General features: G+C 39.0%; 1 protein-coding gene across 2 annotated transcripts in view; it reads left to right on the plus strand.

Annotated features, from left to right (window-relative positions):
- Positions 1-26027, plus strand: part of LOC5566381 (leucine-rich repeats and immunoglobulin-like domains protein 3) — a 39770-nt gene extending 13743 nt beyond the window's left edge. The window contains exons 2-7 of one of the 2 annotated variants that reach the window (XM_021846699.1): positions 17241-17315; positions 17391-17672; positions 17738-18389; positions 18449-18617; positions 20454-22346; positions 23945-26027. In XM_021846699.1, coding sequence (XP_021702391.1) covers positions 17241-17315; positions 17391-17672; positions 17738-18389; positions 18449-18617; positions 20454-22346; positions 23945-24024 — 3151 coding nt within the window. In that variant the 3' untranslated portion in view covers positions 24025-26027. The remainder of the gene's footprint in view (positions 1-17240; positions 17316-17390; positions 17673-17737; positions 18390-18448; positions 18618-20453; positions 22347-23944) is intronic. The other variant, XM_021846700.1, reaches the window with a different exon arrangement.
- The last annotated feature ends 1087 nt before the right edge of the window (positions 26028-27114 follow it).

A 27114-nucleotide genomic window follows, 5' to 3' on the forward strand; every position in this document is an offset into this window, starting at 1 on the left:
GCTTAATGAATATGGTTTAACCAGGATGATGAATTATTTCTTCGATTAATTGATTTGTTTTTTATCTCATTTATTTGATAGGCTCGGGTGCTATAGGTCAACAGAGCCGAAATCATTTCTTTTATTTTTGTTTTTACATTTTAGAATTTGTAATTACCTGCCTTAAAACTATGTTAGTTAGGGGAACCGAAGTACTCGCGGTTGATTCGAGATTAGGGACTACATTTATACAATAGAAAAGGAAATGATTTTCGGAGTTTTGACGTTTTCTTTTAATGATACTTAAGCTATTTACACTTATAAGATGGGACTTGATGTGACAGGTTGTCCAGAACTGTAATTAAACTAAACGGAAATATTTAACAAGAGACAACGACGAAAAGAGGACAAACTGGAGGGGGAAATGAAAGACAGGGAATGCACGACCATCAAACACGAACATCGATACGTTTCGAAAACATGTAGATCAGATTCATATATTCTAAATCAAGGCCCGCCAACACTTCCATAACAGGTTTCTGTTGTTCTCCTCGGACCCGTAGTATTTCATTCAATTCAGATCTGATGCCACGATGCTCACCGCATTCTCATAATACATGTTCGATATCCTGGTATGCCTCGCCGCAAACACAGATATTGCTTTCCGAGAGTCCAATAATATGCGCGTTCAACGAACAATGATTGGACATAAGTCGACACATGACACGAATGAAATTGCGACTCATCCCATGTAACCATAAGCACCAATAATAAGCCCTTAATCAGCGTCATGTATGCGTACATGCATTATAATAGCACTACAAATGCTTACACACCTTATAAAAGCACTTCCGATGCCTAGAAACCCTATTACTGCATCATTAATGCTTCTAATCCTGATGCATATAGGCGTTTTATAAGCACTATATTGGCTTTATATTCGAATACAGGGCATGTTTAAATGCCATCCAGTATTTTGACAGATATACCACGAGCTTTGTGTTTGCATATAGTAGTAAGAGGGAGTCAAACATAAATCTTCTCACTACTACAATTGCAGGTTTTATGATGGGGAAAAGTGATGGTTTAAATTGGTCACTTTTCTTTCCAATACTATTCATCTTATGTGGCCGAAGGAGCAAAGGAGCAGGACTTCAACAACTCAACAATACGGGTGTCACAGGTTCGAGACGCAAAATGAGGAATTTCATCATTATACAACGTGGATCAAAATCAGGCAATTGCAAGTCCTGAAAAGGATGAAAACCACCAAAATGAATAAGTCTGATATGGAGAACTATCTGAATCATTTTATTACATTTTTGCATACTATTCAAGGTTTCCGTTTCCATTCATTCATGCTTGCCCGCATACGCGAAAGCTCTCTGGCTGCGTACGCGAAAGCATAAAATATTCGCCCTAAAAACGTAGCGAAAACAACTGACGTTTCTCACGTGGTCTTATATCAGCATTAGTGGTGCAGAGAAGCACAGTTATATCTTTGAACTATAGTGGCACGCTATTTCGCCTTTTCTGGCATTATAATAGCATTATATGCGTATATAAAACTGACATGCATCAAATGATTACCCTATATGCGCATATAATGCTGTTACCGTGCCACATTATCGTGCTTACGGGTTACTTGGGATGTTCAACCCCTTACCGTAAGCCAGGGTAATAGTGTATGAGCGATTTGACAAAGCACTCAATGCTTGGCGTATTCCATTTAGGAAGTTCACTGAGTGCTTTACCGGTTTCATTGACCGAACAGCCTCCAGAGAGCTTAGACTATCGGTAAAAATGAAGAAGTGCTCGGGTGGAAGAGAACTGATGTACTCTAAGGTGTAATGTATAACTGCTAGTTCAGCAACATATGCAGAACATGGTTTTTGAAGCATGAAGGAGGCGCTATGATAAATGTTGTAAACACCAAACCCAGTGATATCATCCGTTTTTGATCCATCAGTGAAGAACTGTCGGTCCTCGCTGATATGCCCGACATTAATTGCAAACATGAGAGGGATAAATTTTGAACGTAAATGATCGATTAATTGATGGAAACAATCAATTTGATTCTTACAACTTACACACCGAAAAAATCTTAGATATACAGTGTATATTATACACGTCACGTATTTTTTGCCTCAATCATGCAGAACCATTTCTCATGTATTATTCAATGATAAAACCTATAAACACATGTATTCTATCCAATATTGTTACCAAAACCTTAATATTGAACGCGGAACGTCTTTTCTCGAAGAATGTTGCATGCAAAACGGTTAGGTTTACATGATTTTCACGCTAAAAATTCAATCATAAATAATGCACATGACATGACAAGCCGACGATCCATCCATGTGCATTATTTTTGACAGAATATTCAGCGTAAACCGAGCACTCTTGTTTGCAATTTCACATTCAAGATGCAAGAAAGCATGCAATATTGGCGAAAGTTGGATGCAAGATCATGAAATGCTTCAGTTTCACTCAAGATTGCAAGCATTTTCGAATGCAATGAGACAGTTTACATTAAATGACGTTGAATGTTCAGTTAGAACTCCTTTTACATGGTTGTCATAAAAAATTACGTGTTACGTAAATTTGAGAATTTTTTGCTGTGTAGATTAACCTTCATTCGGCCAACATACTTTTGACGTGTATTAATTAATTATGATTCGTATTTTACTGCTAACCAGCCGAGTGGAAGTTTGACAACTACCGAAAAACTAAACATTACATATACTTTGCAATTGGATTAAATGGACAAATTGATGTGAAGTTTGCGAAAAAATTACACGTCTTCTCGTGAGAATCAAACTCACGACTCCCTGTTCTCTAGATAGGGCGCGTTACTCATACGCCACTGAGGACGCATGGGCGCAGAAGTTAACCTGAATTCGATTTCGGCTCAATAATCACGTGGTCCTTTTTTGCAAAGCGTATTGGAATTTATCCGCTAGATGGCCCTAGCAACGAATTTTATTCAATCTTGTAAATCTCGAGATCCTGATAAGCTAGAAGGTTGGTTTCCTCGGCAAAGTTGTACAGGAGATCAAGAGCTACCAATAACAATCAATAACAATAACAAATCTAATCAGGAATTAATCCACTCGGTGGCGCTTGTCACAAATTTCCTTTAATCTTCTATATTTCTCAAGATCCCAATAAGCTATAAGGTGCCTTGGGCAAAGTTTCTCAACAAATCAACTGGCAGTAACGAACCTGATTAGCAATTCATCCGCTAGGTGGTGATTGTAATAAATTTTCCAGTTTGGTGCATTCTAAGACCCTGGTGAGCTATATATAAGGTTGGTGTCTTCAACATAATTGTGTAGACATCAAGGGTTGCAGTTAATTAGAAATTGATCCGCAAGGTTGTGCTACTTACTTTTTATTTACAATTTTCTATATCTCAAGATTCGCATAAGCTGGAAGGTCGGTGTCTTCGGCCAAGTTGTTCAGCAGATAAAGGGCAGTAACAAATCTAATTATCTATGTGATACTTAAAATAAATTTTCTTAGATCTTCTGTATCTTAAGATCCTGAAAACTTGAATCTTAGGGTTTTCGACAAAATTGTTGAGTAGATATGGATTATACGGCAGCGACAAATCTTTCTGAAGATGAATGTGCTAGGAACAAATTTTAAGATCTTGTTTATTTTTACTAACTAGAAGTTTTAAACATAAGCGCCCAGTCTTTGCAACATTTCATAATTTTGCCTCGAAATTTGGACACCTGCCAATATAAAAAATAAATATATATATTTTCAATTGTAAAAAAATTTCTTCTGCATGTGTTACTTATTGTATCTGAGTAAACATAAAACAACGTGTTTAAGCTTATTAACTTTCAATAATGATGATGAATAAATTAAATTGAATTTTAGCTAACTGGCTGAACAGTGCAAAAACAAGTACTGTTTTGACTCGTATTCCGAACACTTAAGGCCAGTACTGACTTCAAATGCATCTGATTGGCATGAATCAAATGATATTCATGGGAATTTTAATTCATTTGCAATACTTAACTGTTAGTTATTGTATGCGCCGAAAATAATGTTTATTCCATATAATATTCCGAACACTTTGATTCAAATTCCGATGTTCGACAGATCAAGGGCGATCTGGTAATGAAACATGAGGTTGAAAGTATATCCGCTAGAGTGTGCTGGTAACAATTTTTCTTAAATTTTCTGTTGTTTTAGATCTTGTAGAACTATTTGATTACCTGGGTGGCGATGAAAAATCTGAACAATGATTGGTGGTCTAGCGGCAATCTTTCTTAGTTTTACATAAAATGGGATCCTGATAAGCTAGAATATTGATATATTCGGCTGAGTTTTGCAGCAGAACAATCTCTCAATCAGATTTTCCACCGCACGATATACAGTAGGTGAAAAATCTTCATCAGAAATCATTTGCTAGAAGTTTGTTGTCTACACTAAATATGGGTAAAATGCTTACACCACAGGTACACCTTATTACCTGATAAAGATAAAATTGGTTGTGGGTTTGATTTCCGCTCCAGAAATTGAAACCTTTTGTCAGGAATGTTTCTCGGTTGTGCCACTGGAGAATGCTTGTCCTTTGTCTAGTTTTAAGTTAAAGTCTGTGCAGCTAAATCACCGAAGACGATTATTTTCTGATCTAATCCGAACTGTAGCAATATACGATTAACAGAACCTCATGATATATTGTAAATCACGATTGTTATGATTGCATAAGCTAATAACAGCTATACTAAGTCTTAACGTAGTATTGAATTTATGTGTTGAAATGACGGTCACGGTACATTGTGGCGGACATTAAAAAAGAAGTTAGCGATGTAAGTTATGTTTGCAGTAGGTTTCCAAGAATGTGTGAGAATTTTGTTTGTAAAAATTTTGGAAGAAAAGCAAGAATTACAATCTTTAATATTGTGAGATGTTCGACAAAACTTATAAACAAAAAAAAATTTATATAATTGCAATAACTTGACTCTTGTTACTGCTCTGAAACCAATACTTCGTCTTGCAAAGAGGTTATTCACATGTCATCTATCATGTACCGTCAAAACTACTACCTTAGATCGCAAGAATTCCTAATCCAAAACCTCATTCATCGCTCTAGCGGAAATCTCAATCATACACAGCATCATTTTCCAATGAAACACCCAACTTGCGTCAGCCAGCCGTCTTTCCGCGTGATCGCAACTCGCAACACCTGACTAATGAGTGATTCGCGAGAAGTTGCTCTAATTAGCGACAGCGTTCGAACAAAAAAAAAAAGGCAACTGCACCTCCAGCCTGGGCCTCAACTTGGCGATGCTGAGCCTCATATTAATAATTCGCACTTTCCGCATGTGCACACAGTCAAAACACACATTCCAAAGGAAATCTGACCATAAGAGCATGACTGGCTTATGTGGATTTCCTAACCAACTAAACATTACTATAGGTATTTGAAAATGTTGCGGAAAAATATGTCCTATATTGAAAAATGAAGACATATCAGTATGAACCTTCAACTCCCATAGTACTTATATTTATGTTGTTTATATTTTTAGCTGGCATAGTGCCAAAATTTGTAGTAGGTGATGATAAATGTGTATGGCACTTCGAAATCTATAAGAAAATTATTAAATTTTGTATGAGAAAACAAATTTTGAATTTTGAGTAACATTTTCTCAATGCTTACTTTTTCTATATGGGACCGTTATCCTTTTACGGGCAGAAATGTCGTAGTTACAAACGAATGCTGTATAGATTACTAATTAGCAACGGCAACGTTCTTGTAGGAAATGGGTGTAACATAACATTCCTCTGCGGTCATGTTTGTCATAGCGAATTAACTCGCCAACTTACAAATATTAAAAGTTGCTGTACGCACATGGGTGGTCAGCGGAAAAAGCGTAGTCTACCCACTGTTAACCCTCCCGCGGTCGGATTAGTGTCAAACGCGTGAGCGTTTCGATTTGAATGTCAATGTCTATAACAGCCCCACACCATAATCCGACGAGAATCAATTCGATTGCGCTGTTAAGTATAAGCTGCCTCCGCGAGTTGTCCGCCTGGGTGATAAGAATTTAATCCCCACGCTGCTGTCTGCCGCACTCTAAATGAGGGAGGAGGAAACGAGGAAAGTGCATCAACTTAATATGTTGTAGAGGAGCACTTATGTGGTGGGGGAGAGGTACCGGCAAGGAATTTACAATAAACAAAACTTGCACTTTTACAGCCGCTGTAGGTCGACTCACGGTGCCACAGCTCGGCCTTACCCAGCTTGATGAGTAATACGCAGCTCACCTATCCCCAGTCAAGTCAGTCAGTCAGCCAGCATGTCGCTGTTGCTCCCTCGCACAATATAGGGCATAGTGGTTCAGAATGCACTCATCGGGTTGAATGGACTAGTTTAAATTTCATTGAAATTAATAATATAAACTACTACTGTTTCTAATTTTGTAGTACTGGCTTTGCAAGTTTCATAAAAATCAATAGTGTACAAAACAATTTTTTGTAAATTTTCTGTGAAAATATATTTTTTGTCAATAAGAAATATTGTAAACTACCGTGATACGTTACCGGTTTTTAGTAAAACAAAGTAGACAATAAATCTTCGAGCTGTTTAGTAGAATACCTAGAAGTGGATAAAAAAACGAATTTAGTACTATACCATTTAATTCCACTAGAGTTTGTACCTTTTGACAGATACGCGTATTTCGACCTCAACTTTAAGGCCGTCTTCAGTGTCGTGTACTAGGCTGTACTAGTAGGGCGGCTCAATATTTAAATTTTTTTGAGAATCCAATCTCCCATATGTTTGTTACCATCCTCACCATAAAAAGAGTGTTCTGTGAAATTTTCAGCTTTCTAGGTGGTGATTTAAAGGTTGCCCAGAGACAATGTAGGTTTATATGGAAATTGCTATGGAGAAATTTTGAGAGATGTTCCAAACACGCTAGTGCTTCAATGTAAGTCCAAACTTATTATCCCATAGTAAACAATCATTCATCAAACCATAATAAATAAATTTGCTGAAGAGAGAAATTCAATCCGTCGGATAGCAGAAGAGATATTCATGAGTTTGTTTGCTATTATTTAGCTTAATATGGGATTGTAGCCTTGCAAGTTGCAAACATGTACAACTCTCAAACAAAACTAGCTCAAAAGGGATTTGTTGCTTCAGCAACATCTTTCATTCATGTTAGAAGAATGAGTTTCCAATATGGGATGATAAGTTCCTACTTACATTGCAGTACTAGCGTGTTTGGAATATTTCTCTAAATTTTTCCATACAAACCTACATTGTCTTTGGGCCACCTTTAAATCACCACCTAAAAAGCTGAAAATTTCACAGAACACTATTTTAATGGTAAGGATGGAAAGGAGCATATGGGAGATTGGATTTTCAAACATTTTTAAAATTTGAATCGCCCTACTGTACTAGTACACGACACTGAAGACGGCCTTTCAGTTGAGGTCGAAATACGCGTATCTGTCAAAAGATGCAAACTCTAGTGGAATGAAATGGTATACAGTTAAACCTCCATGAGTCGATCTTCTATGGCTCGATATCGACTCATGGAACCATAATAACAACGAAATTTCATGATTACTATGATGGTCCCACGAAACAGCTTTCCAAAGGATTCGTGTTCCATGACTCGATATTTCCATGAGTCGATGGTCCCTTCGATATCGACTCATGGAGGTTTGACTGTAGTACTAAATTCGGTTTTTATCTACTTAAAACAAAGTTATATCTCTGTAAAGTACGATTGAGCTCAAGTTGGCATTTCAAACCCTCTTCCCCTAGTACAACACTCATCACACAACACATCGACACACACGTTCGCTCGAGCCGGCCGCCAGCCAGTTTGGTGCCTCGCGGATTCCTTTATTCAAGTCGCAGTTTTGCATCCAATCACCCCGCGTCGCCACCGGGGAGGCCTAGCTAGCTAGACTGATGGACGCGCCGAGCTGCAGCGATTTAATCGGGTGTTACGTGATTTTTATTTTCTATGCACGGGCGCTCCCGGTTTCAACGATCTCTAGACAGACTATGAGGAAGAACGCGCGTCAATCGCGGGATCGGGGATGTTTGAACTGTCGAAGGAGGAAAATCGGAAATCTGAGAGCTAAAAATAAGATTTTGATGCGGGTGCAAAAACTGCAACCGACAAGGTTTGTTCGCAATTTGGGAGGTTCGTTGATCATTCAAGATGATTCAGAATGCATATGCAAACAGGTATGCCCTGGTCAACTCGGTTGTTTGACAGCGTGCTGTAGTTAGTCATCAATTTGGTGTTAGCTGTTATAATGCGTAGAATGTTATGCAATGCCCATTTTGAAAAAGATATCTTCAACATTTAGGAACGTCTTGTTTTGCACATATTGAACAAAGTAAAGACTTATGCACGATTTTGTCCAATGAAGGAAGCACCATACTAGACAATTGATCAGCATGCAACGCATTGTGGCACTCTCACTACTCTCAGCAAAAATGAATCACGGGCGGAAGCGGGAATCGAACCCACATTCCTAACAAACCACTGCATGACGACGCTAATCGCACGGTCACAAAGTCGATTAAGGAATTTTTCATCATTGGAATTGTTTTTCCAATATATTTGATTGATTTTATTCTTGAGAGTTGTGTTTGATCCTTCGACCTTGACGCTTGCTCCTGCGGGGGACGGCGATGAGGGCAGGATCAAACATGTCGCGCGTCGGTCGAGTGAAAGTGAAAAAGTGGCGTGATCCTTTAGTTGTGTTTGATCCTTCGACCTTGACGCTTGCTCCTGCGATGAGGGCAGGATCTAACATGTCGCGCGTCAGTCGAGTGAAAGTGAAAAAGTGCCGCGTTCGATTAGTTTTTTTTTGATCTTTCGACGTTGACGCTTGCTCCTGGGCAGTGCGTCAAGGAAGCCCGAGCAGTCGTCAGTTGTTTTTCCTCTCGGGTCGCGCGCCTATTCTCTCTGAGTGCTTTTATATAGCCGAGCAAACGAGTGAAGCTGAAAGTGGATTGTTGCTGCTCAAGGATGACGGATCAATTGGTGAGCTCGTTTCATGCTACTATTTCTAATCTATAAAATATGTATGACTGCACCTTTAATCGTTACAACGGTGAGACGTAAATATGATTTTTCATCAAACTTTGAAAGGTTCGTCACTGTGAGTGTCGATATAAACTCTGATTCATAAATTATTTATGTCCATTTTTTTTTCAAAACTCCTTATTTTTTATCTTTATTTTTGTAATTAAAAAAAACTTTGAATGGTTCGGCACTACAAGTGTAGACTTGCGAAAGGTTCACTTTATTCAACAAACTTTTAAAGGTTCGTCACCTCAAGTGTCGGCATAATTTTTCTCTACATAGATATTGTTCATATCAAATGAAAATATTATATTTACATATAAGCATGTTTATATCTCACAAATAATTATTTATCATGGTCTAATCGCTTATCAAAGTGAATCCTGTGACCCAACGATCCTCCCCATTAACAAACATCCCTACCAGTAATCTTTGTGGAGATGCAGAGGCAAACACGGTCTCCAAATAGCAAAGGTTACACACTAACATTCCTTCCCCCAATCCCTCCTGACTGCAAGGACGTGGCCGGTGGCGTTATTGACCATGTATAAATAGAGACACTGAATATGCACACTGAAGAAGATTATGGCCAATCCCAGCCGAACTTCTAGTTGATTCTTTGTGCATTTTCACTGACTTCGGTCAATCACGGAATAGCAACCATTGATATGTGTAGTCAGTCTAAGCTAAGCTGAGCTAAGCTAAGCTATATTTGATTGATTTTATTCTTGAAGTCTGATTGGATAAAATCAGCCAAATATATTGAAATAACCGTTCCAATTATGAAAAATCTTTTAATCCATTAAGTTGATTAGCCGTTCGGTTAGCGTTATCAGGTAGTGGTTTGTCAGGAGTGTTCATTAAACCCCCGAAAACTTAATGGACTCCGCTCAATCTTGCACGGTAGCTTCTGGAAGTACAAAAAGGATAAATTTGGAAAGTTTTTTTTTCACATTAAAATATACCACTATAATTTGGTTAACATGTTGCAAGGTGACCTTCTGCTTTAAGATAATAACAGATGGTGTGCTAGAATTGGTTCCAGGTACACAAAGCTGATGGTTTATTAGGAAAATTGAAATAGTACTTCACATCATTCGCATTAGAGACATTCATTTGTTCAACTTCAGATTACATTTGTAACAACTGTTAACGGTCCTGATGTCTCATAGGAAGAATAAAGATATAAAAATGAACAAAACACCATAATCGTGTCATTTTTGATAACATGCTGAAAAGTACCCAGATATGTAAATGAACAAAACCCCTCGATGTGACACATCAAATTGCATCTTGAGCTCGAAGTTGAACTACATTGGCAGCTCGTGGTTGCTACTTGAGTATTGCCATATTAGCAGGACTTATACAAGGAACCGACAACATGAAAGTGATATCGAAATAATTAAATTTTAATGAATCATTGTCAGGTTGTTTTTTTTTATCATAAAATGCCGAATCTGCCTACAACATTAGGCGGCATCGACAAATTACGTATCGCTCTAGAGGGAGGGGGGGAGTAGACTCAAGCGTTACGGCTCATACAAAAATTTGAATTTTTTCTTACAAAAAACGTTACGCAAGGGAGGGGGTTAGGGGGTCAAATAATTTCAATTTTAGCGTTACGTAATTAATGGACGCTGCCTTAGTGTTTCATTAGCACTACTGATTGTTCAACGTGATCTTGATTGACAAAGCTACTAATTTCCTTTTGTATATCGTGTATTCTCTGTAAATTTGAAATTATTTTCAACACACAATTTTAACCTTCAAACTTTTAAATCCAAACCCAAAACGTGGTGTTTTAACTCTGATTGTACTGAAGTTTCTCTGTTCTTCTGAACCAAACATGTAAGAATTTGAAGGTTAGTCAACAATTTTGTTAAAAGGGATGGGCCTCCTTTTTTGTGATGTGCTGGAGTTAAGGATCTGTTACTCTGTAGTCTTGATGAAACTCTTTTTTTATTATCTCACAATGACCCAATCAGTACCAGAGGGGCAAGGACAAGGGCTTTTAAGTTGCAGTTCTAATAATTTTTGATTGTTGGAAGTAAGCCTTTCCAATTATTTTTAATGTTGTCGAATTCTAGACTTCAACTCAATTCCCTTAAATTAAGAGACAAAACCAGTGAATCAAATTGTCATCAGAATAGTCGAAAAACAAACAACAAAGCAAGATCGCTCACAACCGTTTGTCACAACTGATGCGGATAAGGACACAATCAAATGCAAAATTGTCATGACAATCTCAGAGCGCAACAATGTTGCAACCTATTCAACTCGCAATTAATCAGTTATTTTAAACATAAAACCAAATTTGTTTATAGATGCTGTTTGATAATGTGTCAATGTTTACCAACATGGAGAAAGTTCTCGAAAACTGCAATGCGAAGCCCAGAAAATCGCTGCGCACGTGGTGATTGATCTTTGTCATATTCTGTTTAAGTGATGACAAACTGATGTTGCGGAATAAAATTGTTGCAACAAGAATAGGAGGTGACAATGTTTTTGTTGCTGCGTGTTGGGTGACAATTGAATCACTGAACAAAACCAAAACTCATATGAAATAGAATAGAAATTATTCGCAGGCAAAATTTATTCTGGGTCTAAAATATACAGTATTTTTTATCTTTTTGCCTTTGTGGTAATTTATTAGAGCAGTTTTTGGCTCTATGTACAGTATTGGACCAAACATTTGAAACTTTTATGATTTTCCATACAAAATGATCAACTTTGGTAGGCTAGATATCAGTTGTTCATTGACCGATTTGAATGAAATCTTCAAAGCTTCAAAAGCGGTAACGATTTGATTAAAGTGATTTTTTTTGACAAATTTTAATATTTTACGTAACTAAAAAAGTTGAAGGAATAGCTTCATGGTATCTCAAAGCATTTCGTAGTGATCCATAACGAACAGGATACGTATTCAAAGTTGAATGAACCTTGTTCCATGACTTACATTTCGATACACATGTAAGTTACACTACTGGCTGTCGAGCAAAGGAAATCATTCAAAAGTTCAAAAATTGAAAAATAGCTGCGCACTCACAACAGCTCTCAACATCACTTCCCGTCTCCTTCATATTGACGCACTTGAAGTTCAATGAGCGAGCGGGTGCAGCCCCAAACAATTCGTACCTACTCTCGCATGCCCTAATGGGCTGCATCCGCCGAACGTTCGATACGGTTCGATACAAGTGCGGTGCTCCTCAAACCGTTTTTATCGAAAAAATCTCAATCAAAACTGTGATCACCAGTTGTTTTTAAAGCTGAGCTGCAAGTCTGGGCAAATTTTTAAAACAATCGTAGGACTAGTTTTGAATTTACACCCCTTTGATGGTATAAGTTTGGAAATTCAAAGGAAATCAGATATGATTAACCAGTATTTTATACACCGTGATTATCGGAAGTAATTATTTCTTAGCTATATGTAACTTTTGGGTGGAGTTTTGAACAATAATAACAACAAAGTTTTGTTTACGCCCTTTTCGTGGAGTAATGAACAAACAAATGCCGTCCATTTTCAATTCATTGAAAGCATTTTCAGTCCCAACTGACTGACTTAAGCTTCCCTTTCGATTGAAACTCTACTGTTTCGTTTCAATCCGACAAACATTTCCTTTCATCGCAGCAAGCGTAGTCTTTCATTTCTTTCGTGCTGCCTGTGCGTCGCGCGTCATATATCAGAGCCTCACCGCAGCGAGCTGGTCTTTCAATCGGTAGTCTCTAACTTTAGGAGCAGATTAATTCAAATGAACGACATGATGGCCCGCATATTTTCTCTATCTTAATTTATTACCTAACCAGTTATATACATTACTATTGAAAAAAAATAGGTAAAATCCAATTTGAAACATTTTGATAGATTTCAATGAAATCAAATGAAACGAAGTTCTTACTCTTTCATTTCACCTTTCTTGTTCGCTGCTTTCAACCAGGTAACGAAACGAATGAGTGGTGAAAGAAGAACGAAGCGACGCAGTTGTTCGTCACCATTGAGACGACGCAACCAAACCTTCGTGTTTCACAAAATGCTTTCGAAAATGCACAGCCCTGAAACAAACACATGAAATTTAAATGGATTGATAAGGCATTCACGATTTAACTATCATTGAGTTATGATGTGGTGTTCGGTCTTTGTTTTTTTTTGTAGTAGGGGAAAACCACTAATTTTCGACCTACAAGAATTCTGCACCAATTTGCGGATTGTTATACAAAGTAGGCTAAGATCATATGGATAGATCGAATATTAGTGTTAAGTCGAAAATTGGTGCTCTTCCCTTATATTGCCTAAAGCACCATGTAAACTGTTACGGGTCATTAATTCATAGATTTATTATGTGTGATTTCTGTTGATTAATCCTAAGAAGAATAAGATCAATGTGTATTTTTAATACCAAATATAATAAGAAAAATATGATTTGTGGGTACTATTGAGAATAAATCTCGCTCAAACAATGTTAAAACTCACTTTAATCTTATTAGAGTGTTTGTCAAACTTCAACAGAATAGAATTACCTTTCGAATAGTGTTAATAGCAAGTGGTTTTGATTTTCCGCACAGTAGTTATGATTTTCAAAAACCTTGAAATAAGCCCAAAAACAGATTTTTAACTTGAAGCATACTAAAATCTTCCTAGTGCATTTGGGGTCATTTTTGATCAAGTTTCACTCTAATTAAGCTGCAACATTGTAGAGAGAAGAGATAGAAATCTGAAATTTTCTGTTCAAATTTCATTCCGATTTACAAGAGCATCAAGGGGACCAACAATTAGATTTGGCTGGATTTGGTCGGAGTATTCCGGAGCCGTCTGGTAGGGTGTGGTGTGGACATTTAAGGGCCATCATATAGTTCCATCATGCGACGGCTCAAAGTACACGATTCTTCATCGAGATATAAATGGACACTTTCCCTTGTTTCTGGCGTTACGTACCTACTGGAACAGAGCCTGCTTCTCGGATAAGTGTTTTTACAGTTATTTACGGAGAGCTTTGATATTTTACAATATTTGCATTTGTATTTCGTGTGGCAAACACGTAAATACTGTATGTCTGGGATATCGAGAAAAATTTCCAACCTGGAAAGATGCTCGATCGTTGGGATTCGATTCCATGTCCCTCAGTTTGGTTTTGATGACAAGCTGCGCGTTTATCGCTACGGCTATATGGGCTTGTCAAACATTTAATTATTATAATCGAATATCATTTCCGTTACGACAAAATTAGAAGAAAAAATATAATTTAAGGAATCGGAATCATCATTCGACAAGTCAAAATTCTTGTTTCGAATAAGTGAAACGACATTTTATCGCTGGCGAATAATAACTTTTGGCATGAATCGCAATTTTGAGACCTGTTCAAATGGGGCACCAGACGTTCCTTCAGGAAAACCAGAGATTTATCCAGGAATTATTTTGAAGATTCCTTTATTGATTCTATCAGAAAATTCTTCAATACAATCTCTACCGTAATCCCAACAGCGATTTTTTCACTAGGTCTTTTGCCAGAGATTCCTCCAGGAAGAAATTTTACACGCCATGATAGATTTTAGACCGAGGGCTCCAAGAATATCTAAGCAATTCCTCCAGGGGTTCCTCCAGAGATTTAACAACTGATTCCTACAAGAAAATATCAACAGGGATTCCTTCAGAAATTTTGCAAGGAATTCACGGAGAAATATCTCCAGTGATTCCTTTATAGATTCCTCCAGTACAATTTTCACTGAAATTCTTCCAGGAATTTGTCCAAGAAATCCTTTAGGACCTGTTTCAGGAATTCTTCCAGAAAGGCTTTCCTCCGGAGATTTCTCCAGTGATTTTCCAAGCGATTTCTTCTGGTATTCCTTCAGAGATTCTTCTAGAAAATCATCCAAGGATACTTTCAGATAGATCTTCAAGGTTTTCTCCAGGAATTTCTCTAGGAGTTGCACTAGGACAATTTCTTCATGGATTATTCAAGATATTTCTCTAGTGATTTCTTCAGAAGTTCTCTATAGAATTATTCCGGAGATATCTTCCGAGATTCCTCCACGGATTCTACCAGGAATTCCTGTAGGTGTTTTACAACTCACAAATTCCTCAAGATTTTGTTGTTGTTTTGAAATCAGTGACATTTCTTCATAGATTCTCCCTTGATTTCCTGCAGGTATTTCATCAGAAATTATCCTAAGAATTACCTTAAGTATTACTTTAGGAAAATCTCTACAAAAATTCCTCCAATGAAAGCTCTACATAAATTCCTTTTGAATGCATTCCTCCAGAGATTTCTCTTGGGATTTTTCTTAGGATTTCATCAGAAAAATATCTACAAGGGGTTTTCAGGGAATTCTCTACGGATTCCATCTACAGTGATTCTTCCTGGGAAACTTGGAAGAATTCCTGGAGAATGCTTGCTCTAGGAATTCTTCCAGTTATGCCTCCTGGAGTCCTACAGGCGTTTTTCCAGAGATTTCTAAAGGGATTTGTCGAGTAAAATCTCTACAGCAATTTTTGCAGAGTTTTCTTCAGTTTTTTTTAGGCTTCTGCAAGAAATTTTCCAGGGATTTTTCCAGGAGTTTAACCGGAGATTACTCTTTCAAATCCTTTGGAATCCGTATGGGAATTTATGTAGTTATTTCTTGTAAAATCCCTAGATAAATTTCTGGTGGAATCTCCGGGAGCATTTATCCGGCAAGAAATCTTAGGACTAATGCCTAGAAATATCCCGTGAAGACTACCAGAGGAAATTCTGGAGAAATCATTGAAGAAATATCTGAAGTAATCCTTAAAAAAATCGTCGTACTGTAATTTGGAAGAAACTTTAAATACATATTTGAAAAGATTTTCCTGGAGGAATCCTCAGAGGAGTTAGGAATATCAGGAAAAATTGCTTGAAGAATCTTTGGAGATATCTCTCTGGTGCAATCCCAGAATTAATCTTTCGAAAAGTTCCCTGAGGAATCCTAGGAGAAATTCCTGGAGAAATTCTAGTAAAGACCTGGTGGAGAATCGACTGTATGGTTGTAATCAATTATGCTTTTCGGCTACGCAGTCTTAATTTTTACAACGGCTTATATATTTGCCCGACGTTTCGACACGGGAATTGTGTCTTCCTCAGTCCTCGTGTCTGGACAAAACGCTATTCTGGTATCGATGCTTAAATAAAATAAAGATATTAGTATAAAATGAGCTGGCTTTACAAAAAATATTCAGGTGCAAAGCAGATCCAGTAAAAAATATTAACATTTCAATCAGCAATCGGAATGCATGGCTTACTTATGCTAAACTATAAACTTGGTAGGTAAGTTATGTCAAAGTCAAATCACCCCCCTCAGTTTTATAGCTAGCGTAAAAAGCTGGATATATCTCTGGTAGTTTTTCGGCATCCTATCGTAAATGGTGTAAAACTAGTTTCGAAAAATTACGTGGTTCAAATTATTTCTAAGCGTAAAAAAGTTCTTTTCAAACACTCAATACTCTATATAAATATTGGACCGAAAGAACGCTGGGCTAAGTCATTAGAGTGAACGAAACCCATAAGATTTTTTCTGATTTTATTTGAATTTTTGGTCTCATACCATCAAAAGGGCATAGCTTCAAAATCACCACCGCACGATCCAAAAAAAAATATTTTTTTTTGTCGGACTTGCAGCTTAACCATCGAAAGCGACTGGTAAGCACGATTTTTGTTTCTGATAATAACGATTTGAAGAACACCGTGATACTCGACTCAACTCGGTGCGTTCATTTCATTCGCAATGAATACCGCGTCCCATTACATAAACGTTCTACCTGTACTCGACCATAAACTGTTATTACTCAACGATCGTGTTCTATCATCATCACTCCGCTCCATCAGTCAGTTAGCGATTGGAATTTCCCGCTTCCATAAGGCCGGATGGGTGGCAGCGAGAGAGGAAGGGTCAATTATAATGAATGATGATGCATGCCAACCGAGTTTTCCGCCGGGGACGGGGATTCTAATCGTGCTGCGGTATGTGCTACCGATTGCTTCCCAATCGGACTCTTCATCCCGATAAATGCCCGATATCGATTACCAAATTATGGTGATCCATTTCTTTCTAAATGTTGATGATTTCATTCCCCGAAGTTCAGCCAAGGTGTGGCGATGACGATCAACCGCTTGCGCCTACCCGATAAACGAACCGTTGATAACACCGCTTTCGATTAATCTTCATTTGCAGAGAGTTATCGTCGAATCGGCTCGGCTACGACGCAGTTCAGGCGCAGGTGGTTAACCTAAGCAAACTGCAAGTTCTGTAAGTACCATTGCAATCTCGACCATTGGGTAATCGGCTTATCGATAATTGATTTATCATTTCTCCCCACGACAGCAACGTCAATCACAACAACCTGGGCCGGATACCGAGGTTCTCCGGACTGGTCAGCTTGGTGCGGTTACAGTTGGCCAACAACGGGATCGAGGCCATCGAAGTTGAAGCACTGCAAGCCCTGACGGGTCTGAAGTTTTTGGACCTGTCTCGGAACAACATCAAGGACGTCAACTACGGATCGTTTCCGGACAAGAACAGTTTGCAGTATTTGAACTTGAATTTCAACAAGTTGACAACGCTGGGCAAGGGAACGTTTCAGCGGTTGCAGTCACTGAAGAGATTGTAAGTAGTTAATAGAATAAGCATCTGAGTTCGAAAGTCTATATCGTTTCATTCTACTCCAATAGGGAAATCAACAGCAATGCACTGGAAGAAGTGCAGAGTTTAACCTTCCAGAACTTGAATCAGTTGAAGAGTTTAAAGATGAACAACAACCGCATAACCAGTCTCATGGATGGCGTCTTCCATGGGCTGACAACGATTCAGACTCTAGAGCTCAACAACAACAGCATAACCAGTATTCGGAAGGGAGGACTGTTCAACCTGACGAGCCTTACAAATTTGGCCTTATCACGGAATGCAATCGTCGAGATCGAACAGGACGGGTGGGAGTTTGCTCCGAGATTATTCACCCTAGATCTGTCCTACAACCGACTGGAGTCTCTGGACAAGTACACTTTTGAGGAACTCTCGCAGCTGAAAACTCTCAACCTAGAAAGCAATCAAATCTCCGCCATTGGCGAAGGAACGTTCAACAATACGAAAAGCTTGGAGGTGCTTTACTTGGGTATGAACAAAATTTCCTGGACCATCGAGGACATGAGGGGACCATTTTACGGCTTATCCAAATTGGAAAGGTTGTATCTTAACTCGAACGAAATTAAATCCGTCAGCAGGAATGCCTTCATTGGACTCAAGTCGTTGCTGCTGCTGGAGCTGAGTCAGAACAACATTTCTTCTATTCAGAGCAACGCGTTTAAGGATACGATTCGGTTGAAGGTGAGTTTGGATTTGCTGCGGTGAAAAATATTTTAGTCTAATAAGTCGAATCCTTACAGACATTGATCATGAACTCCACTAATCTGCTGTGTGATTGCAATCTCGTGTGGTTCTACCACTGGATGAAGGAGCGGAAAGACGTCTTCCAGTTGGATGCTGAATGCAGCTATCCCATTTGGTTGCGCGGGCAGCTGATCCGGGAGCTGAGTGCTTCAAACTTCTCGTGCTGTAAGTATGATAAGCAAACTAATTATAACGCATCAATGAGTTTTCAGTGTAATGGTTTATGATAAGTTTGCAACAATGGCAGTCCATCACTCTACCGTAGTCCTCGGCGAGATTTGAAAAGCTAGAGATCTTCATGTAGTTTTGCATCCTCCGTCGTAACATCTTGTTCTTTTTATTACGTTCTCACTGAGACAGAATCTGCTTCTCAGCTTAGTGTTCATTGAGCATTTCCACAATTATTAGCTGAGAGGTTAAAAATCGAAAGTTGCCATATTCGGATTTGTATATAGGGAGTCGATGCCGGTTATGGACCCTTTACGTATTATGAACCCCCTACAGAAAAACATAAAATTAACACTCAAAGCAACTTTATTCCTATGAAAATCCACCGGGGGAACTTCGATTACATTGTTAGTCAGCAGTTTCAGGCAAAATATTTGGTTTGAGACGCATAAATACAGATATTTGAACAGTTTTGTAAATGAAACCACACAAGAGGGTCCATAATACGCATTTCCAGGCGGGTCCATAATAGGCTTGCCGGCAGCGAGCCGGATTACATGGGAATCAAATGGAGGGTCTATAATACGCAACGTCAAATTTGTAAACAATCCTATTATGGACCACGGGAGGGTCCATTATAGGCATTCGAACAACAGTTTTTCAAATGCATATTTCGCTGGAAAAATCGAATGATTTTGTATGTTTCATAGACGTACTATGAAGTAAAGACATTGAATTTGTTGTTAGACTCAACAAAACGCATATGCGTCTGAGATATCATTGCGGAAAAGCGTCTAGAATTAATTTCAGCTACTAAGGGGTCCATTACTAGCATTGAAACCCTAGTGTGGCAGACACGATCAAGGAAGTCAAGGAAATTTCCATCACCAAACCTTGACACCTACGGAAAGTTCTCTAGCGAAAGGGGTTTCTCCGAGACACTTTCAAACTTTCTCGAAACCAGTTCTTTTTGCGTTACCAAATTTTTTCCACTGAAAAGGCGATAGATGGCTCTTTTTCAGTGGTAATAAAAACGAAATCCTGAAGCAAAGAAAGCACCACGGAAGATGAACTAAACACAAAAAGTTATGTATTCACATTACACTTGATTTTTTATCACTACTTTTTTGATCCAATTCCCTAATTGCAAGTAATTTACGTTTTTCATTATTTTCCATACGTTTTGACAGTTTCCCGACTACCATTCTTCCATGCGCTTGTGTTGAAAATTTGAGAAATTTGAGAATCCAGCGTAGCGCGATCAGTGGGTGGAATACGAACAACAGTGTCGTCGCTCGGCGGCCAGTGAAAGAAACTGAATGTTCTAAAAATTGTTGTCTGTACTTTTTGCCACTGGCGCCAATTGTTAGCGTTTAAGAACGAAATAAACAGTCGTTACCCTATTGCCTTTTACCCTTTTCAGTTTTGAATATCGGCCTTTTTCCGTTTCGACCATGACATAATCTGCATTCATGATGAAATGGAGTTCAATTCTTCGTCGCTGCATCCTTTTGCTCGACGATACTACGAATCTTGGGCAAACACAACATGTTGCAATGTTTTGTTGCAATTCAGGTAATCTTCAAAGTATGGGGATTTAACGGGCCCTAATCTATGGAGATACTTTCTGAAATATCCATGATTTTACAGTATCTGCGTGAGGTAGAAGTCCATCTCTCGATGCATTATTTTCACCCACATTGTCAGGTTTTGGACCTATTGAAGTTGATTCTAGAATTCTGAAAAAATGTCTTGCCATTATCAACTTTATTTGCAACAAACGTCAACTCATTGTTCAAATCAAATAATAATTCTACCCTTTTTCCATTCCAGATGACTCCCCGAAGCCGCACCTCATTGACGAGCCCAAAACACAGTTCGGAATCCGTGGCACAAATGTTACGCTAGTGTGCACGGCTACCTCGACCGCTCCAGATGTGATGACCTTCAAGTGGAAACACGACAACCTAGAGTTGCCGGATTCCGGTTCCATTGTGACGCAGCTCAACAACGACAACGGAACGGTTGGAACTACACAGCTGACCATCCCGAACATCCAGAACGGAGCCGCCGGCAAGTACCAGTGCATCATCACCAACGCCTACGGGGTGGTCTACTCCCAAAAGGTTAAGGTGACGGTGGGTACTTTCCCGTTTTTCAAGAAAACTCCGAGTGATATCAGTGTGCAAGCCGGAAAAATGGCTCGGCTGGATTGTGCCGCCGCCGGGGATCCTAAGCCACAGATTTCCTGGGAAAAGGACGGAGGGAATGACTTTCCAGCGGCGAAGGATCGCCGGATGCACATCTCAGCGGATGACGGAGCTTTCTTCATAATGAACGCTCAGATAGTGGACATGGGAGTTTATACGTGTTCGGCCGAGAATGCGGCTGGTGTGATCAAAGCTAGTGCTTCGGTACTGGTCCTAGAGTCGCCAATGCTCTTGAAACCGTTGGAAACAAAAGTAGCAGAACTTGGGACGTCTATTGTACTGGATTGCTCCGCATCTGGGTACCCGAAGCCTGTCATCCTGTGGTTCAAAGATGGTGAACCACTCTTGGTAACCGAGAGGCATTTCATAATAGCAGATGGTCAGTTGATGATCATCGTCAAAACGGATTTCGACGATGCAGGAGACTATGAATGTCAAGTTGAGAATGAGTTTGGCAGTCAACGAGGTTTGATGAAACTATCAGTTATCGAAGGCCCAGAATTGGTTCATGACGATATTTCGAGTACTAACACAGATACCGTATCCGGTAATACCGGCCATGTGTTGAACGATCGGGATATTATAGCAATCATTTTGATCACGATCATATGTTGCTGTATTCTTACTTCGTTGATTTGGATTGTTGTCATGTTCCGGATGCGGAAACGAAACGATGAAGACTACAGTGGTTATCCAGACAATCTGCAAGCTAATCAGCAGAATCTGATCGTCCGTAGTGGCATCGGTTCGGCACCAGCGGGGTATTTTGAATTCCTTATACCCATGGTCCAGAATGAAGCAACGACCAACGTAGACGACGAGGAGCAGAATCCTTCAACGAACCGCTGCTACTACACCGTTGTTCCTAAGGTACCTCCCAAAACGCGTCGTAACGGAGCCGAATCCGACGACATGGATGATGATCTCTCTTCCAAAGATTCCGGCACTGGTGGCGACTGTGGCTCCGCTACCGGATCTACCAACGCTCACCGTGGCAGCCACGACGATCTCAAGTGTCTCTTCCAAACGCTCACTCGCAAAACTGCGGAACTTGGTAGTGCCTACCCGTACGACGAGCACGATCCGGACTCGGATCCACGGATAGAACCGCCACCGCCGATTCCGCCCATCAATGCCACCACGGCCATCCTGGTCAACACGGATCCGAACAAGATCGTGTTCAGCGACGATCTGCCTCCGCCTATCATCTCCCGGATGGCCAACTCGCAGACGTTTCCCACCTTCGTGCATCCGTCCTCGGTGGCGTCCGCATCGTCGCTAGTGGCGGCAACTTCGATGGAAGCGTCCGTCAGCGGAGGCCAGCAGCACGCCGAGCCCCAGCAGCAGCCTAGTCAGATCCAGGTCAACAAGCTGTATCAGTTGTTGATCGAGAATCGTGCATTGCTGGAGAAACCGCCGGTATCCGGTGGTCCCGTGCAGCAGGAGCAGCAACATCAACGTGGAGTGGAAGCAGTAAGTTGTGGGACGGGTGCAAGCAGAAGAAGCGGAACGCCTAGTAAGGAAATGGGTGGGACTGGTGGTTTGGGAGAAGGGTCTACAAGTGAGACGGATTTGAGGGAAGCTGTGAGGTAAATGGGGTAAAAATTTAAAGCATTGGTATGGAGTTTGGGTGTTCTTTTTCAGTTGAAGCAGCTGGTCTGTGGAAATTAGTTTGATATAGTTCGGATGGCATTTCTCTACACTGAGGCAAATAATCTAACGATTTGCATGATACCAGTCTTATAATGTAAATCAAAAAAGATCTTATGAACATCTTAAGATCCTTTTTGTTAAGAGTGATCACTTTCCGTACCTTGAACATTCGTAACGACTGGTAAATTTTTGTGACGTTTTTGAAAAAAAAAATAACTAGGATTTGGTGCATTATGCAGAACCATGAATTATATCTAGGTCGTTTAAAATCTGGCCCAGAAATTTATCATTCAACCAGGAATCTTTCCCCGTTGCAATTTCTATCGACTTTTTAGGGCAAGTATTCTCGTGCTTGTCATACTATATAGCACTGCAAAAAAAATGTGAATTGGATAAAAAAGCTCTCAGTTGTCAAGTAGAGGAAGTGAGCATAGCTATGCCTAGGCAAACTAATCTGGGAAGCAGGCTATGTTCCAGTTGAGACGTAGCGCCTGAAAGAAGAAGTTTTTCGTTGAAAGAGAAGAATTAAATTCTGAACACTTCAAACTCCATACATTATCTAAGTAATCCCAGACAACATTTGTGGTTTTATTGTGGTTTGATATAAGAAATTTTTATATTAAGTAAGTAATAAAACCATAACAAAACCATATGTTACTCGGGATAAAAAAAAAACAGTCACAGCTTCTCCAAACCTCTAATCTATAGTTAGTTAATGGACAAAGGGAATACTAAGGCACCAACATAGCTCTTTGTAGAGAATCTTTGGAATTCCTGTCGTTGACCACTAAAATCCATCCCAGTTAGTAGGGTAAATTTCCATAGAATTAGTTATAGTCTCAAACAAAGACCAGTTCCTTCTTAATACCTAGTAGCATTATGTAGGAATTTTAACCATGTTCAATACGCCAACCGTTGACAACGCTCTGCAGCAGTTGATCATTTTCCACATGAATCGGGACCACGATCGTGACATTTCGCTAAACCAACAAAACGCCTTTTACAAGCATTTTCAATGAGCTAATAGTTTTATAATTAAGATTAATTGGTAGACCTGATTCTTATTTGAGACTGTTTCCATTCATTTTTTTTCTAAGTTAAATTCAACTACGACTATCCTTGATTTGGTTTCCGTATGTTTTTGCAATTCATTAGAAAAAGCAATACCTATTTTGTATAGTGCCGTTAATCTGCACATTTGTTTAAATTTATTTTAAATTGTAGATGGTAAAATATCGAAATTTCATAGGTGTACTCAGTTTAAAGATATATTTCACAACATTTAATTTTTTGAATGAGCTTAATTCAGTGCATTAATTTGTTGGATTAACTTTAGAGCTTTTGCCCTACCGACAAAAATGGAGGCGTTTTGTTGGTGCGAATAACCACAAATGCAATCGTTCCCAACGATCAAACACATAAGTTATTCTGAATGATCTTCAAACTTCATTCTTGTTTCAGTCAGTGACAGTGTCTCGGGAAAAGATACAGCAAATCTTAGCAGTTTGATCAAGTGCCATCGTCGTCAACGCGTTTTATAGTGTTTGTTCACGGGAAGAAATCTAGCAGTGATTGTTGTGTGTGTTAGTGTGAATCCAAAACAAAGTACAGTTAGCTACAGGCTCGTTGAAGTATTGTGTATCGTTATAGCATAGCGAAAAGTAATATTTTCTTGTGGAAAGTAGTTCCAGAGCAAAATGACATTTCTTTATACTTTTATGGACATTGAGATCCGTAGGCAAGGTTTGTAAAAAAAAAGTTTTTAGCGATATTATGGTGTAGTTTTTTCTGAAAACTCAAACTGGTGATTCCTAATCGATAATCGATTGTCATGTCGTGTGTCTTAATTTAAAATTTTGGAAAGTTTGAAAACGCAATAATAATATTTTGTAATACAATGGTATTTTGGAAACAGGATGTGTCACAATAATTTAAAAACGTTCATCGAGGAGACTGGCAACACTTTTTACAGCTTCAGAAAATGGTATCATCGCATCACTGAATCGAAACGGCTGTTTTGATGTAGAAGTGATTTTGAAAAATTGAATAACGCAGACGAACAAAAATGATTCCCATCCAATCTGATATCGTGCCTTTGATTTTTGCATTCTAGCAGAGTTGCCATTCTTCACGATGGAACGAATTTGATTTCAAACCATTTGATTAAACTAATCATAAGCCTTACAGGAAAGGACTGAAATGTTTTTGCTGTGTGTCTCGTTAGAGAACAAAGAAATTGAAAGACCCTATGCGTTTGAATGTGTGATTCCTTATAGTCCTTAAAGTTTAAGTAACTAAGTGCATCTTCCCTTTATCCACATGCCACTAAAATATGCCTTTGCTCTTCACTAAAACTCTAGCTTATAAGCGAATGCGAATTGACTCTGTGATTTTGTTTTCTTGTTTTAGCAACGTATGTTTAGGCCGTAAGCTTGTTCAGTTTTTAGTTTAACCCTAATTTCCGCTCCGAAGCTGGACGGAAATTTATTGTTACTATCATTTGCAGACAGAAACGGTGACGCGAGTGTGGTGCAATTACAATGATTAAATAAAGTAACGAAATGCCCAGTGATGAGGATTTATTATAAACTCGCAACTTTTTCCCCAGAGGCTCAAACCAAAGAGATTTCTCCACGTTAAATAACCTAATTTAAATTCTGAGTCATGATTTAGATTTTATAATGAGGCTTTTGCTCCTACAAGTGTCATCGTTGTATGTCAGTTTAGTTCAAGTTGTTTTGAAAAACATAAAATTGGAATAAAATTTTATCCTTTATGAACTTTAAGATAATATTATATTATAGACCAGAAACAAAAAAGTGCCGTAATAAGTTAAGGATTGGCTGACTGATTGAAAATCATACTGTTATGATAACGTTGCCTTCTTTTTTGCACAGTTAAAAAATCACACATTTATGTTTTGGAGCAGCATCACTTAAAATTGAGAAACAATCAGTATTTACCATTTACTTAAGAATCAAAAGTCCATATTGAAATTTACAATCGTAATAATAATAATAGCAATTTAAAACAGCAGAGGTTTACAACAATCTCAATCACAAACCGTTCAGTACAACAGTTATAGCAGTGTTTTCTAATTCTTCTCCAAAGCTTTCTACTATTTATTTAGTAATTTATTTCAGTTAGCAAATAGCAACCATTATAATAACCAAACCCCAAACAGTATATGGAAATACCAGAGAACAATAACAGAACAAAGTATAACAGTCAAGTGAACTTTTCCAACAATTGTTCATTCGTGCACGACTATTAATTATTCGGAAACTTTGCTCGACTATTACACAAACAATACCTACTATGGAACAAATATTGATTGACGTGCGTGTTTGATAGAATTATTTATTGAGACAGCAAACTTTACTTGTAAATAGATACATTGTACAAAACTAAATCGGTTCAAAATTACGTTGAAGGTACGTTCGATACAAACTAATTGTAACAATTTGTTTTTGATTTCGACACGTGTTGAAAATTGTCGACTGTAATATGAAAATGACATGAATAAAAGAAAATACTAATTAAATATTGAAAAGTGATTTGATATCCTTTATTAAGTAATATATCCGAAAATTCCTGAGCAACGAATCTTTTTTTACAAAGCCAAACAGGTGGAAAACATTCATTTCATTTGTATAGTCAACATCCAGACAGATAACATTGAGTTAACAATTTCACGCCACAATACTTGGTTCGTGGCCGCATCTCTCCATCCTCGTTTCTGCCCAGGCTCGCCATATCGATACGCACTTGATCCGCCCGCCTAGCTCGCTTTGCTCCACGCCATTTTGTATCTACCGGATCCGAACCAAACACCATCTTTGCAGGGTTGCTGTCCGGCATTCTTGCAACATGCCCTGCCCATCGTATCCTTCCCGCTTCTGGACACTGGGTTCGCCGTAGAGTTGGGTGAGCTCGTGATTCATCCTTCGCCGCCATACACCGTTTTCCTGCTCACTGTCGAAGATCGTCCTAAGCACCCGACGTTCAAAGACTTCAACCTCGAACGTATCCCCGTCTATCGTAACACTGCTACCTAGGCGAGCCTTGTCGCGCTCGGCCCCACCAGCTAGCATGTACTTTGTCTTGGTCGCCACCAGTCAAACTTTTGCTGACTCGCGTTTCAGGCGTGTGTACAGGTCTGCCACCTTTTCAAATGTTCGGCCGACAATGTCCACATAATCCGCGAAGCAAACAAATTGACTGGATCTCGTAAAAATCGTACCCCGGCTGTAGAACCCGGCTCTCCGCATAACACCTTCTAGCGCAATATTGAACAACAAGCAAGAAAGTCCATCACCTTGTCGTAGTTCCCGGCGGGATCCAAACGAACTGAGGTGTTCGCCTGAAACCTTCACACAATTTTGCACACCTTCCATCGTCGCTATTATCAGTCTCGTGAGCTTCCCGGGAAAGCTGTTCTCGTCCATGATTTTCCATAGCTCTACGTGGTCTATACTTTCGTATGCCGCCTTGAAATCGATGAAAAGGTGATGCGTTGGGACCTGGTATTTACAATATTTCTGGAGGATTTGCCGTACAGTAAAGATCTGGTCCGTTGTCGATCGGCCGTCAACGAAGCCGACTTGATAACTTCCCACGAACTCGTTTAC

Source organism: Aedes aegypti, chromosome 2 (genome assembly GCF_002204515.2).
Source record: "Aedes aegypti strain LVP_AGWG chromosome 2, AaegL5.0 Primary Assembly, whole genome shotgun sequence".
Taxonomy (NCBI): domain Eukaryota; kingdom Metazoa; phylum Arthropoda; class Insecta; order Diptera; family Culicidae; genus Aedes; species Aedes aegypti.